The 13,605-nt window shown below is 36.9% G+C and overlaps 2 protein-coding genes across 2 annotated transcripts in view; one reads left to right on the top strand and one right to left on the bottom strand.

Annotated features, from left to right (window-relative positions):
• Positions 1 to 13,386, top strand: part of SREK1IP1 (SREK1 interacting protein 1) — a gene marked incomplete at its 3' end in the record, with an annotated part of 85,471 nt that extends 72,085 nt beyond the window's left edge. The window contains exon 6 of the mRNA XM_082383195.1: positions 13,028 to 13,386. Coding sequence (XP_082239321.1) covers positions 13,028 to 13,386 — 359 coding nt within the window. The remainder of the gene's footprint in view (positions 1 to 13,027) is intronic.
• Positions 1 to 13,605, bottom strand: part of SHISAL2B (shisa like 2B) — a 37,876-nt gene that overhangs the window by 7,948 nt on the left and 16,323 nt on the right. Inside the window, exons 2-3 of the mRNA XM_082383201.1 lie at positions 13,369 to 13,568; positions 9,064 to 9,221 (exon numbers count right to left, since the gene is read on the bottom strand). Coding sequence (XP_082239327.1) covers positions 9,064 to 9,221; positions 13,369 to 13,568 — 358 coding nt within the window. The remainder of the gene's footprint in view (positions 1 to 9,063; positions 9,222 to 13,368; positions 13,569 to 13,605) is intronic.

The raw sequence follows: 13,605 nt of genomic DNA, 5'->3' as shown, positions 1-13,605 counted from the left end.
GGCTTGCAAAATACATTCCAGTATTCTATCAATAGATTTTCCTTCATCTAGGACTTGTAAAACCCCCCATTCCCCAGCCCTGATTCATTATTTCCTTGACTACTGGATCCTTCTAACCAGTGCAGGTACAAAGATCATTTCTTAGATTGGCTTCTTAAGGCAATGCAGTTCCCCTAACCAAACTGATTTGCTACAGGAACAAGAAAAGATTTGATATGAACACCATACTGACACCATTTGAAGCAGGAGCTTTGATTAGCAAGTCAACACCCTGGTGTTCCCTCTCTTCCTGCAGCTTATAAAAGTCCAAACGTGCTTTCAATGTATATCCCTCTGGTAAGTTAGAATAATTGGGCATATTATGGAAAAAACAACTGCTGCAAGTGGGCTGTGCTGTAGTGATATCAGAGTCCAGCTAACTGCATCCCTTTGGAATGATTTTAAAACAGAGAAGAGGAAAAGTCTCAGCAACCTCACCTTTTCCTAGTTTTCCTTTAAGAAATAGAAACTAATTTCTTAACCAACAGAGTAGAGATAAAAACCAGCTGCCTCTTCTGTCACGAGGTTACAACATGGATTAAATTTTAAACAAGAAATCTGTTATACCATTGAGCTCTTAAGGGATTTGTTACATATAAAGGGTTTTTTTAATTTAATTTCTCCTTTTCTTTACCTGAGTGCAGACTGGAAAGATCCAACATCACTGTGCTTTCCTGGGTTGACATTAGTTGCTCTTTCTGCTGCTAGTGTCCCATTTTTATTCTTTTCTTCAGTCTGGTCATCATATGTAAATCTCAACCTTCCTTTAATCCTATACCTCTCAGCCTGGCATTTAAATGAAAGCTTTGGCCTTTGCCAAAATTTAAATGCAATTCATCAAGCAAATCAAATTCGCCATTTAAATCAAATTCATCAAACAAAATCCACCTATCCTCATCACAAACTAGGCCAATATATTTTTTCTATAATAGTTAAATTTTACATTCATTTTCAGAAGCATTCCTCAGGGATCCATTTATCCTATAAATCTTCTATGAACTCTGCTCTTACCTGCCATTTCAAAATATCAAAAGAATATTGGGCCCTCTGCAGGTCTCATCTCCTGGCTGTGTGGCAGAGCAGTAATTAAGCTTTTCTGCCATTATCTGCCTGTGTCCTTCTAGCTTCTGCATTACCAACCTGCTGCCCTACAGCATCTTCAATGACTAATCAGCTGGCTCACTTTAGTATTTAGTAGAAATCTACACATCCCACTCATCCTGCATTTCTTTCTACTGGAAACAAGCAATCTTAAATTTGCACCCTAAAAGTGTTCTTTGTTTACTAGGGGACATTTTCCCTTTAAATTTAATGCGATGCAAAGAACTGGATCTGCGGTAAATGGTGAAGTGAGCAAAACTTGCCTACTGACCTCCTGACCTATTGACTTCTCCCTTCTTCAATGCCCTGCCTTCCCCTTGAGGATACACAGGTATCTCATGTAAATACAGTTAAAAATTCATTTTGAAAGTTAGAATCTTAGACTTGCCCTTTTGCTTTGCCCATCCATCAAGGAATGAAGGCAGTTCTCTCCAGAAATGTTTTTCCTACACTATTTTTTCCACAATTGGACATTTTTTTTTTCTTTTCTGCATTGTTAAATTCAACTATAGATGACTAACATAGCTCACAGAGGAATTTAGCTGATATTTTAAATCCTTTAAATGAATTTTCACAATGAGAGACTGGCTTCTATTTTGCTTTTTGGTTCCAGCATCAGCCAGCATTGCCTAACCCTGCTCCCTGAGGAAGACTCACAAATGCTAAAAGTAGCAGGAGCTCTGCCGAGCAATTTGGTTTTCTACATTCTAGAAACAAAAAGAGTTGTAGGAAATTCCAGACTCATTATTTTCAGTAGAAAAGCCCCTTTAGGAGACACAAGTGACCCTTTCTGCCACTGAGTTCAAATTACCCCATCTTCTACTAAGATCTCAGTGAGTTTTTAAAGCCTCTCTGAAACAAAGAATGGCATTTAAAAATAATGTGGCAGCGTAATTAATAAATGTTTTGAGTAGAATTTGGTTGAAGCAATGTTAAGGCTACTAAGAAAAATAGCTCCCAAAGTTATCTATAGATTTAGTACAAAACCCATCAAAATGCCACTTGATTTTTTAAAATTTGACAATGTGATTCAGAAGTTTATTTGGAATACTGAAACAAGAGTAGCTAAGAAACTTTGAAAAAGAAGCATAATGGGAAGGAAGAGAAAGTCTTCCCTAATTAGATACTAAAATAAATTATATAGCTACAATAATTTTTAAAGTATATTATTGACTTAAGAATAAACAGACTGATAAATTTAACAAAATAGAAAGTCTAAAAACAGAGCCCAGTATGTATAAGAATTTAGTTTATGACAAAGGTGACATTTTAAATTGTCAAGAAAAAAAGGATAGATTTCCCAATAAATATTTAGACAATTGGCTCATTATTTGTAAAATAAAAATAAAGGCAGATCCCTACCTCACACTTTACACAAAAATTTTAATTCCAGGATTATTAAAGATTTAAATGTAAAAAACAAGTGCATGTATGTATTGTATTAGAAGAAAATATAGGTGAATATCTTTATATCTTAGAGTGAGGTAAGAACTTCCTAAGTATGAAATTAAAGGAAGAAATCACAAAAAGAGAAACTTCTACAGTTGAAAAATTGTCACATATAAAATTAAAAAGGAAACAACTATGAAAAATACTTGCAATATATGTGAAAAAGAATTTAGTTACTGTATGGAAAGTTCCTATAAAGCAATGAAAAATGAACACCCCCATAGAAAATTGTGTATAAGATATGAGCAACAATATACCACAAAGGCAATGACAAATAAATATGAAAATGTCCACCCTTGCTCCTAATTAGATAAATTAAAAATAAAACACTATATTGTTTCCCTCAGTGAAATTAGTAAGATATATATCTTTTGAAATAAAAATACTCATGAAATAGTACTTTTCTGGAGGACAGTTACCAATTTGTATCCAAAGCCTTTTATATGTACCAAATCTTTGGTCAGCAATTCCATTCCTAGGGATTTATGCTAGGAAAATACTTCAGTGTTCAATGCTTGTGTGTAACAGAAAAAATGGAAGCTAGTTCAAAGTCAATAATTTAATAAAATATGATATACCCAGACTGGTTTCTAAACACCATTCCAACTAAAAGGGCAACTTCTTGGCGACTTCTTGGACAAATGGCAGATTTCAGGGCTGGAACAGGAAAAGCACAGGCTGCTCGAGAACATTTTGTGACAGAGAGCAAAAAAAATGCTCAAAAAATGATGGACATATTTCAAAAGGATATAGGACCCAATTTAAAGGGGCTCCCACAGGCCAAATCTGAGATAATTTAAGAATCAGAATAAATGATGATAGTAATAGACTATTTTAGAATAAAGAATCCAAGTCCATACTGATACTAATAAATTAATTAATAGGTAAATAGGGGGAAAGGGAAAGCTCTTCCTTGTAGTAGAATAGCAACTAATAAACACAGAAGGAATGATGAGGTTAGAAAATCACCATTTCATAGCTATCATAATAATAATTCTAAAATTATCTTGAAATTTTGAATGAAAACATTCAGTCAAGAACCATCAATGGGTGCGTGAAAGTTGGAGGAGGAACAGGATTTTTTCATACCTCCCAACAAGTTACTTAGTAATGGCAAAAGGAAAAATAGTGACTATATATTCAGTTATATATATATCTGACTCACTTTGCTGTACACCCAGAAACTAACACAACATTGTAAATCAACTATACTTCAATTGAAAAAAAGAAAGGTAAAAGGATGATTTAAAATAAAAATAAGTTTCAAAAAACAAAAACAAAAGACTAAAGAAATATGATAACTAATTACAAGATGTAACTCTGGACTAGATCGTAGATAAGAAAAAAATAGCTATTTAAGGATATTGGAAAATTTTAATATGAACTGCAGATTAGATAATATTACTATATCACTGTTACATTTCCTGACTGATAAATGTACTGTAATTATGTAGGAAAAAAAATCCTTGTTCTTAAGAAACACATACTGAAATATTTATGGTTAAAAAGCATGATATCTGCAAATTATTTTCAAATGGTTCAGAAAATATTCATCAAAAGAAACTCAATTTTGAAAAAAATGAGGTAAAATATTAACAATTAGTAAATCTGGGAAAAGGTATACAACCTTTTCAATACTTTTCTTGCAACTTTTCTGGAAGTGTGAACTATGTCAAAATAAAAGAATAAAAATTCATAGCACTCCATCAAGGTAATAAAATGTAATCATTAAAAGTGGTGTTTATTTATTGGCAAACGATGATGTCAATGTTGTTCAGTGATAAAAGAAAAGCTGTTATAGGATTCATTTTTTTCCCCATTTTGTTATATATACATGTATCTATAGATACATAGAAAAAAAATCCATGAAGGATATTCACCATGGTGTTAATATCTGTTATCTCTGTGTGGTGGGATCATGGATGAAGTTATTTATTTGTTTTTCTGTATTTTCTACTTTTCCTAAAATGAGAGTGAATTAAGAGAAAGGTTTTCTTTCTGGGGGTATAAGGGTGTCTTCTAAGAAGAAATATAGTAGACTATTCTGAACGGTCCAAGTCCCATTTTGCTCACAGGCAGAACAAACAATTGTATACACAATCATCAAATTTGCTTGCTTTCTCAGTATTCTATATATAATTTATGCTTTTCTCCTAGACAACCTGTGCCTTACTGCTGATTTGCTTCCCCTTTTCCATTTATATTGCCTGCCTTTGCAAATGAGACTACCAAATAATAGATAATTGGAGTTGTCTATTATTCCTAAACAACAATATTATTTTATTTGTGTCAAGCAGCTGTACTCTCTGCCCTTCTCATTTTCATCAAAAACTCTGCTTCTAAGAACCCTCTGGATTCTCCACCCCTCTCCACAACCCTAGGGTGTCAATGGATACTCATAACCACGGGATGAGTATATTTTATCTTCTTGGAGCATCAATTTTACTCAGAAATGGGAAGGATATAATGTTATTATTAGAGTAAAACAAGTCATTATACTAGTAATCAAATTAAAAATTCCCATAATTTAAAAAATATAATGGGCAACTTCAAATAATTTAAAGCTCACAAGCCAGGGCTTTCCATTCTAACCCTGGGAATTCTGGAGGTACACATTCCTTTCTTATCTACCTTTAAGGATTCTCCAGTGGAAAAGTTTGGGAAGCAGGGATCTAAGACATTCATCCCTTTAATTGCTCCCCCATTAACCATTAATTCTTCCACATCTTATGAAATAAGCCCTCACCCCAGGAGTGTCTACTCAGAAAGATGCCCTTCACACAGCCATCTTCTGCTCAGAACTGTTTGTCCAATACAGTACAATTTACAAACCACGGTATTCTTTTAAACATTGGCATTTGATACAGGCATAACTCAAAACACAAAAGTTAAAAAGAAAGAAAATGATTATGGAACACAATGTAAAGACCAATCAATTGCTTAGCAATAGAACCTCTGTACAAAGTGAGCCCTGGAGGTAGCCCAATTAAACTCTACAGGCACTACCAGAGACCTGCTATTTTCAGGATCAATTCAAAATGTATAAAGACTTAAATTGTATACATTAAAAATAATGAACCCCAATAGAATAAAGATACATGAAAGAAAAATCTTGGCAAAATAGTCTAAGATTAGACTATTTTAGATTTAGACTATTGTTAAAAAAACAAAATTCAGCTGAGTGAATTTGAAGACCTAGTTGGCTTTATCCAACGACTTGTGAATTGGACAGCATCCCACCTAACAAGTAGAAAGGGGCTCTGAGAAGATGTAGGAAATGAAGGGTCTTATAGGCAGAAGGGGATAGGACAAGGAAGTCATAAACAAAAGAAAGGATTTTTTTCAGGCAGGTCACTTTCCTTTAGGGGAGGGGCAGGTGTCTATCCTGAAGATTAGCTTACTAGTGTTGATCAGGAAATTCCAGACGGATAGGTTTAAAATTTCACTCCTGGGAGAGGCTGAAACTGCAGTTAGGTAAGGTTTTGGTTTGCTGATGTGGGGCTTAGCACAAAGGGCTCCGTTTTGGGCCTGTTGTTTCTTCTTTAATGCTACTGTCATTTATAGAAACAAAAAAGTCCAGTGCCTTAAGTCAGTTTTAGTATGTGCACAAAAACACATTTCCCTTTAGGCCATTCAAATTGCCTATAATGAAAAAAGTCTCAATTCTAAAAATTAATCTAAAATAATGGGAGGCTGACTCTTAAGAACAGATAGTTTTCAAAGAAAGGAGTGGTAACTGGTGAAACCAATTTTCCTCCAATGTAATTTTACTTGCTTAATTATTACACAAACATTATGTTCCTAACCTTTAAGGCATTCCTTAAGTGGAATAAAGCCTTGTTTTCTCACTAGCTAGAACACTGACATTTATCCCTAGGTGGGAGAATCACTGGAATGAAGCATGCATATTTAACAATAGGCACAGCAATGGTTTTTAATTATCACTTTGAAGGGTCGCTTTCAAATATGAACCGTTTTCTCTTCCTATTCCTGGTGACATTTGGATTACCTATTTTGTTTTCTGCTGTCCACTATGTCTTATTTGGTGAATGTCAACCAAAGGGCCCAAAATTATCTAATTTGAAAGCAGCAGAAGGCAATGATCATATAAAATTATGCCTTACCAAGAGTAAGCACTCAGGAAAGGTGTATTGAATTAATTTGCTGACTTGATAAACATAGTGTTTTTCAGAGGGCCAGAGTGGGGATATTTCACTGTAAGAAAGTAGCCTCAACTAACTACATAGGAAGTGCACTAATGGATCTCCTTAGCTAAAGAGCCATAAGACTACAAAGACTTGAGTCAACAAGCCAACTAATTCTGTTGCTGGGCTCTCAGATCCAGCTTGAAATAAAATTCTGGAGCAGTCCCTGAGATAGATCAGGAAAAATATCAGGAAAAATAATCAATTTTTATTTAGCACACTGCATTGTATAGAAGAGGCACTCAGTGAATGTTTGATGACTGTAATGGTGACAATAAACATGCTCCTTTAATCACCTACGACAGAGGTGCAGTGCTACTTCATTCAATTCATTCAACAAACATTTGTTGTGTTCTAAGCACTAGAGAAACAGTAGTGAGCATACAAGACAAAAATTCCTACTTTCCTGGAACTTACTTTCTAGTTGGAGTAGAGAAAAATTGGACAACAGGTAAGTAAAATATATAGTAGATTAGTGGTAAGTGCTTAGGAGAAAAATTCAGCAGGAAGAGGGCATGAAATGTTGAAGTTAAAGATGCAGATTGAGTGACCAGGGAAGAACTCCCTGGGAAGGTGACTTTTAGTAAAGATTTAAAGAAAGTGAAAGTGAGGGAAAAGCATTCCAGACAATGGGCACAGCATGTGCAAAGGCCCTGAGGCAGGAATTTCAAGGAACAGCAAAGAGGCCAAGGTGGCTGGGCATAAGATGCTAGAAATAAAGGTGTAAAGGGCAGACCACAAAAGCCCCCATAGTTCACATTTAGGACTCCATATCTATTGAAAGATGGGAAGTGATTAGGGTTTTGACCAGAGTAGTGACCCTGACCTGACTTAGGTTTTACCAGGCTCACTCTGTCTTCTCTGTGGAGAGTGGACAGCCGGGGAGCAAGGGCAGGGTAGGAAGAGGAGCTACTTGTTTTAAAATGCAGAGTCTGGAGTTCGTGGTTTTAACAAACTCCCTAAGTGATTCTTACACACAATAAAATTTAAGAAATGATACTTTAAATTATCTAAGCAATTGAGACAAAAATTGATTTTACTTTTTGATTAGTTGATAATCACTAGTCCACTGCTTCATTTTGCCTGTGGAGAAACAGAGTCTAAGCCACAGGACTAAATTCAGCTAACAACTGGTCAATTCAGCCATGTAATCTTCAAACAGTACTTCAGAAAAAGAACTCCAAAGGGATCTTGGCTTCTTGCTTTGTGATACAGGGCACCCTCTGAGATCTCTACAGAGAAGAAAAATAGAGCTAAAGTAATCATGCGGTGCTGGTGTATTTGAGAAGATCGCAGAGCATGTACTCCATAAACATGTTTCTGGATTCAGCCAAAATGGAGCATATGGGAAGGAAATTTTCTAAATTTTTTGGAAGAAAGTTTTTCACTTCCTTTTAAAATAGAAGTTAGTGAGCACCTGTGTCTTATTCTAAACATATATATCTGTAATATATATATTCTAAATTTTTATTAACAATATGTTCAAAATACATATATCTAAATAAAATTCATGATCACTACTTTTAAAATACACTAATAGAAATTTATATTCACAAAAAATTTTAACAATTCTTTCTGTTTCATAATGATAATGATTAGCATATGTAGCACATTATAATTAAGATAACAAAGAGACTCAGTTCTGAAAACCTTACATAAACATTTTTACTTTATAGTTGCACTACACACACAAACACACACATACACATACCTGTATAGCATAACTAGTTTGTGATCTATTCAAGAACAAAGACTGACTTCTATTTATTTTTTTAGTTTCTTTTATATGCCTCTGAATTACTTAATACACCTCCTCTGAATTCTGCACACCATAGGCACACAGGTAATGCCTAACTGACTACTGACTAACCAATCTAGAGCAATGCAACACTGACAATTAATTATTGGATATTTTGTTCCTCTATCTATTTGACTTCTTTGGCTCCATCAAAAACAAAATTTAAAAATTCCAAGAGGATACAACCTTTATAACTGAGAGATACATAAATAAATTAAAGTGGATTTACTGGATCAATGTATTATTTTTTCATGAGAATATTTACATCCTGCCACTATTTTTCCTTGGGCACAATCCCCCTAAGGTATTTCATCATTAAGACCTAATTTAACATGAATTTTTATAAAGACATATAATAAACTGAATTTTTAAAAAGCATTCATTGCTAACAGAATGATCGGTCACCCAGGCACAGGTTATTATTTTGAACAGAGTACAGGTAATTGGTTACAAATAATGGATACAGATTACCTTCTTGAGTGGAAGTAGCCTCTAGGTGTTGAAGTTTAAGGCCAGTGTCTAATCTTTGAGGCTTTGTATACAGAAATAAGTAGCAAAGAACACAGACGCTGATGACAAAGGCAAGTAAAACAAGGGCAGCAATTCCCAGCCCAATCAGAGCTCCAATGCTGAGGAAAACAGAAAAAACACTGTGACTGTCACACAAACTGGTTTGCACATAAAATAAAGTTTTAAATATTGTTAATACTTGCTTCAGTCATTCATACCAAATTATGTTTTATTATAAACAGTATATGATTGAAATCTACGGCTCACCTTTTTCTACCATCAAATTCTTAATGATATTTCTCTATACATTTATATGTTAATATTAGTATAGAATACCATGTGAATTCATATTACAGTAAAAGGTCACATGATTCTCTAGGGATGGTTCAAAAACATTTCTATCAGATAAATCTCTATTATTAATATATTTTAGGAGGAAAGATTAGATTCACCAATAAAAGATGAATAGAAAGATATCCACCTCTGCAAAAACAGTGAAACAAATGTTTACCAGAAGTGTAGAACTTTTATTTTGGAGACATGTATGGGAGTTTTCATGTATTAATATACAAAACCACAACTATTACAAGAGAGGAGAAGAAAGTTTAATTAAAGGAAAGCAATGTTTATGAAATTTATATAAAGTTCATGTTCAATCTGAATTTTTCCTTTCTAAAAGAGCATAACACCAATGGCTTCTAGCATTTAGGAAGAAACCCTTGTACTTTTCTCTAAAAATGCAGTGTAAATATGATATTATTTGCCCTAAATTTGTAACAATTCCTTCTGGTACAGTTATCTATAAGTCTAATCACTTGAGAAATAATACAATTTTCACAAACCTGTGAACTTATTTTTAAATGGGAAAAGAAGTTTGGAAAAAAGAAAATTATCTTGCAAGACTAATATGCAAACATAAGTACTTTACTTTCATGAGCAATATGTATGTATGGGTATGTAAATACATATAATTAGATTTTAAGCTGCTCAAGAGCAGATACTTCTATTGACTTTCCCATAGTCATATGCACACATTAAAAGTGTTTAATAGAGTATTTAGCTTGTAATTAATGTTTCATAAATGGAAGTAAATGATAATTGACTGGTGATTGATCCATTAGTAGTCATTGAAAAGTAATCATCCTTGAAAAGTAACAATCATTGAAATGATCACTGAAAAGTAGTGATCTTTTTCTTCATTATTTTCCTGACTTGCCTTTCAGCTTCTGCTATTTCCCAGAGATTAGGGCGCGAACAAATGTGACATGCTGAAAGTGACGGAAGGGAGAATTTGACCAGGGGTGCTAGGTGTGTCACTGCTTTGGGAGGAAGAACAAAATTAAAAGTGAGGGGCTAAGCTCATCCTACTTATCCTTAATTTAAGGAGATAAAGCCCCCTTGCAATTTAGAGATTGCCTCCTGAGCCAGACATGGGGGCAGACTTCAAAAGATTCTTGTGCTTGTTAATTACTATCAGCCCAGTTCCCCTAGCCCTGCACAGAAATGAAGACTGGGTAATTTTCTGGCTAGAGTCAGTATATAGTTGCATATTTAAATTGGAGTTTGCCCTCACTTGATGCCCTCTTTTCCAAGGGGTAGACTCCCAGGCTCTGGCAACTCCTCTTTCATGCTTGTTTGCACCAAAGCTGACTTTTGTAGATCATATGTGTCAGGGAGGGTTAGGACTCTGCACAGACACATGGGAACATAATCCACTTAATTAATATTATCTGCTTCACAAAGCAGCTAGGAGGCCAGACATCTGGAAAGATTCCTGAAATGAGAACCCGGTTACTAAAAACATCTTCAAAGTGAAAAAATAATTTAGTCAATTAAAAGTAAAATTGTCAACTTAATTAAATTCAATGTATGTATTCCAGACTTTACATGTACACAGTTTAAAAACCAGGCCACATGATTGGAAGGAAAAGCAAAAACGAAGCATGTCACTTCTTTCTATTACAAAAGGATGTTCTTCATAATCCTGACAAACTGTTTCAATGTCATAGTTCCACTTTATAGAAATGTTGCTTTATGCATGCAAAACTCTAGATAAAGATGGAGCTCTGGGAATCTCCTAAAATATTGATTTCAACAAATAACTTATTGAACTCAAGCGTAGCCCTGTGCAACACACATTATTTTCCTAGGTCCTGAAGAAGGTTTCCAAAGGAAACCCTTAGAGGTTAGGGATTTATAAGAGGAGAAGAGATGGGAGTGGGCCAGACACAGAAAAGGGAGAATTATGCTTTCCTCACAGCACCATAGGGCAGTTTGCTTTGCAGTCCCTGAGAAAGGGTCTGTAGCTGCTGTCACATTAATGAATTCTCCTACTTAGCAACTTCATTCACCTGGAGGTGCCATACCTGTGCCTTTCTGCAGTGGCTGCAGAATCTCAGAACAAATGCTAGTGACTTCTGGGATATTTTTCACAGTTGGTCTATTTTAAATTAGGGGAGAGAGCAAAGAATATGAGGGAAATGAAGTTCTAAATTTTTACCTTCCCGTTGTGTTCTCAGAGCTCAATAACTAAGGAAGAACCCCAGGTGGGTTTTTTTTGGGGTTTTTTTTAACATCTTTATTGGAGTATGATTGCTTTACAATGGTGTGCTAGTTTCTGCTTTATAACAAAGTGAATCAGCTATACATATACATATAGAACCCCAGGTTTAACATTGCCCACTGATGCCATCAGTTGAAATGATTTTTATATTTCCCAGGAACTGAGCTGCATTGTCAGTGCTCAATGAAGACCCCAGGAAGCTGTTCATTCCTTTGTGCCCTCATAAACCTTAGGAAGGTTTTCTATGCTCTGCTGCTTGTCACTTTGGAACTATTCAGGGACCTGAGAATCCCAGGCACTTTTCCAATTGAGTTTGACTTAAGAGTTGCCAGTCTCTCATGGAGGTGCTGCCACCATTATTAACACCTCCAAAGACTCAGAGCTAGGTTACTATGTTATTTTCCAAAAGGCCAGATAATATGCCAGCGCAATACAAATTGCTTCCCCAAGTAATAAGGATAAATTGTCATCATTTCCTGTTCTGGCATGACACAACTTTGTTAGTTGAACTTGTTGGTAAGTAGGCACTCCTTTTGAGATTTTTTTGAAGCTTGCAGTGTGCAAAAAAAAATGACTTTACTGCTCTAAGAAATAACATTTAAAGTCATTTGCTGTAGACTTGGCACGTGTGCTAAAGTCTGGACCATGGTAGGAGATTGGGAGAAATAACACTCTTCTCCTTATTTAGCAGAGTTGGCCTCTCTCTCTCTCCCAGTCATAAGCTAATTTGTAAGTAACAGTTTGAGGTGGGGTGGCAGTTCTTTCCTGTAACCCTGGCACCCCATTCATTCTCCAGGCAAAATGAAAGAATCAGGTTCTAAGTCTGCAATCCTTTGGAGTGGAGGGGGGGGAAAGCATTTCGTAATGAAAATATCTGTGTAAATACTAATTGGAATACGTTAAATTACCATCATAGGAAAAAGAGGCAAGGAAGACACCACCTTTGAAAGTCTCTTCACTTTCCAGCAATGGCCAAAGAGCTCAGGTGTTGAGAAAGGGGGTGTCCTGCAAAGGTTCAACGGAGTGTATACTCACAGCAACTGAAACTCTTCCTCTCTGTGGGTCTCCAGTTCTGTTTGGGGGTCAGTGTGAGATCAACTGAAAGGGCAAATTACAAAGCCCTGTTGCCTGTGCGCGTCGAAGCATACACACACACACACACACACCCTTTCTTGATACTTTAAAGGATACAGCCAATTCCTTCTCACCCACAAAGAGACTTAAAATACTCTGATCTTTGGTTAACGCGTTGAGTCTCAAAGGAGCTCCTTTTCCATTCAAATGCACCAAATGCCCAAACTAATCAAAAAGAGAATTAAAATCTCCTCCTTAAGTTATGTGCTTGTCTTTCTCTTCCCGCAGAGCCGCGGGCCTCGGACTGGCGCCGGCGAGAGAGAGTGAAGAGTAGTCCGCTCCCGCCGGGCGGCCCTGCTTGCGCCCCGGGCGCAGAGCCCGCTCGCCTCCCGCGCGCGCCTCGCCCGGGGTCCCCGGCGGATTCACACTTCAGGCGCCACTGCCCGACCCTCGCCGGATGGGCGTGGCACCGAGTGGGTTCTCTGCAGGGCCCTCTTCAGCCCTCGGAGGCTCTTGTCCCCCGGAGGGATCCGAGCAGGTCGCGAGGACGCGGGCGACCTCCCTCCTCTCGTCGTGGCACGACTCGTCGCCTCCCCAGCCCCCTGGCCGCCAGCCCCCTGCCTACCCACCTGAGGCTCCACATGTAGCTGTGCTTGTAGGGGAAGTAGCTGCCCGGCTCACTGCAGCAGTACTTGAGGTCGGCGAAGCCGCAGCAGTAGATGAGGGTGGCCCCCTCGCCGCGCCGGGGACACTGGAAGGGCTCCACGAAGCTGTGGTTGAGGCTGTAGTAGCCGGAGCACACCCGGCTGGCCTCGCTCATCTCTGGCGGCTGCGGGCAGGGGCACGCTAAGCCCCCGATCTGCCCT

Source organism: Balaenoptera borealis (assembly GCF_965194805.1).
Source record: "Balaenoptera borealis genome assembly, chromosome: 2".
Taxonomy (NCBI): Eukaryota; Metazoa; Chordata; class Mammalia; order Artiodactyla; family Balaenopteridae; genus Balaenoptera; species Balaenoptera borealis.
This window is presented reverse-complemented; position numbering and strand designations above follow the sequence as displayed.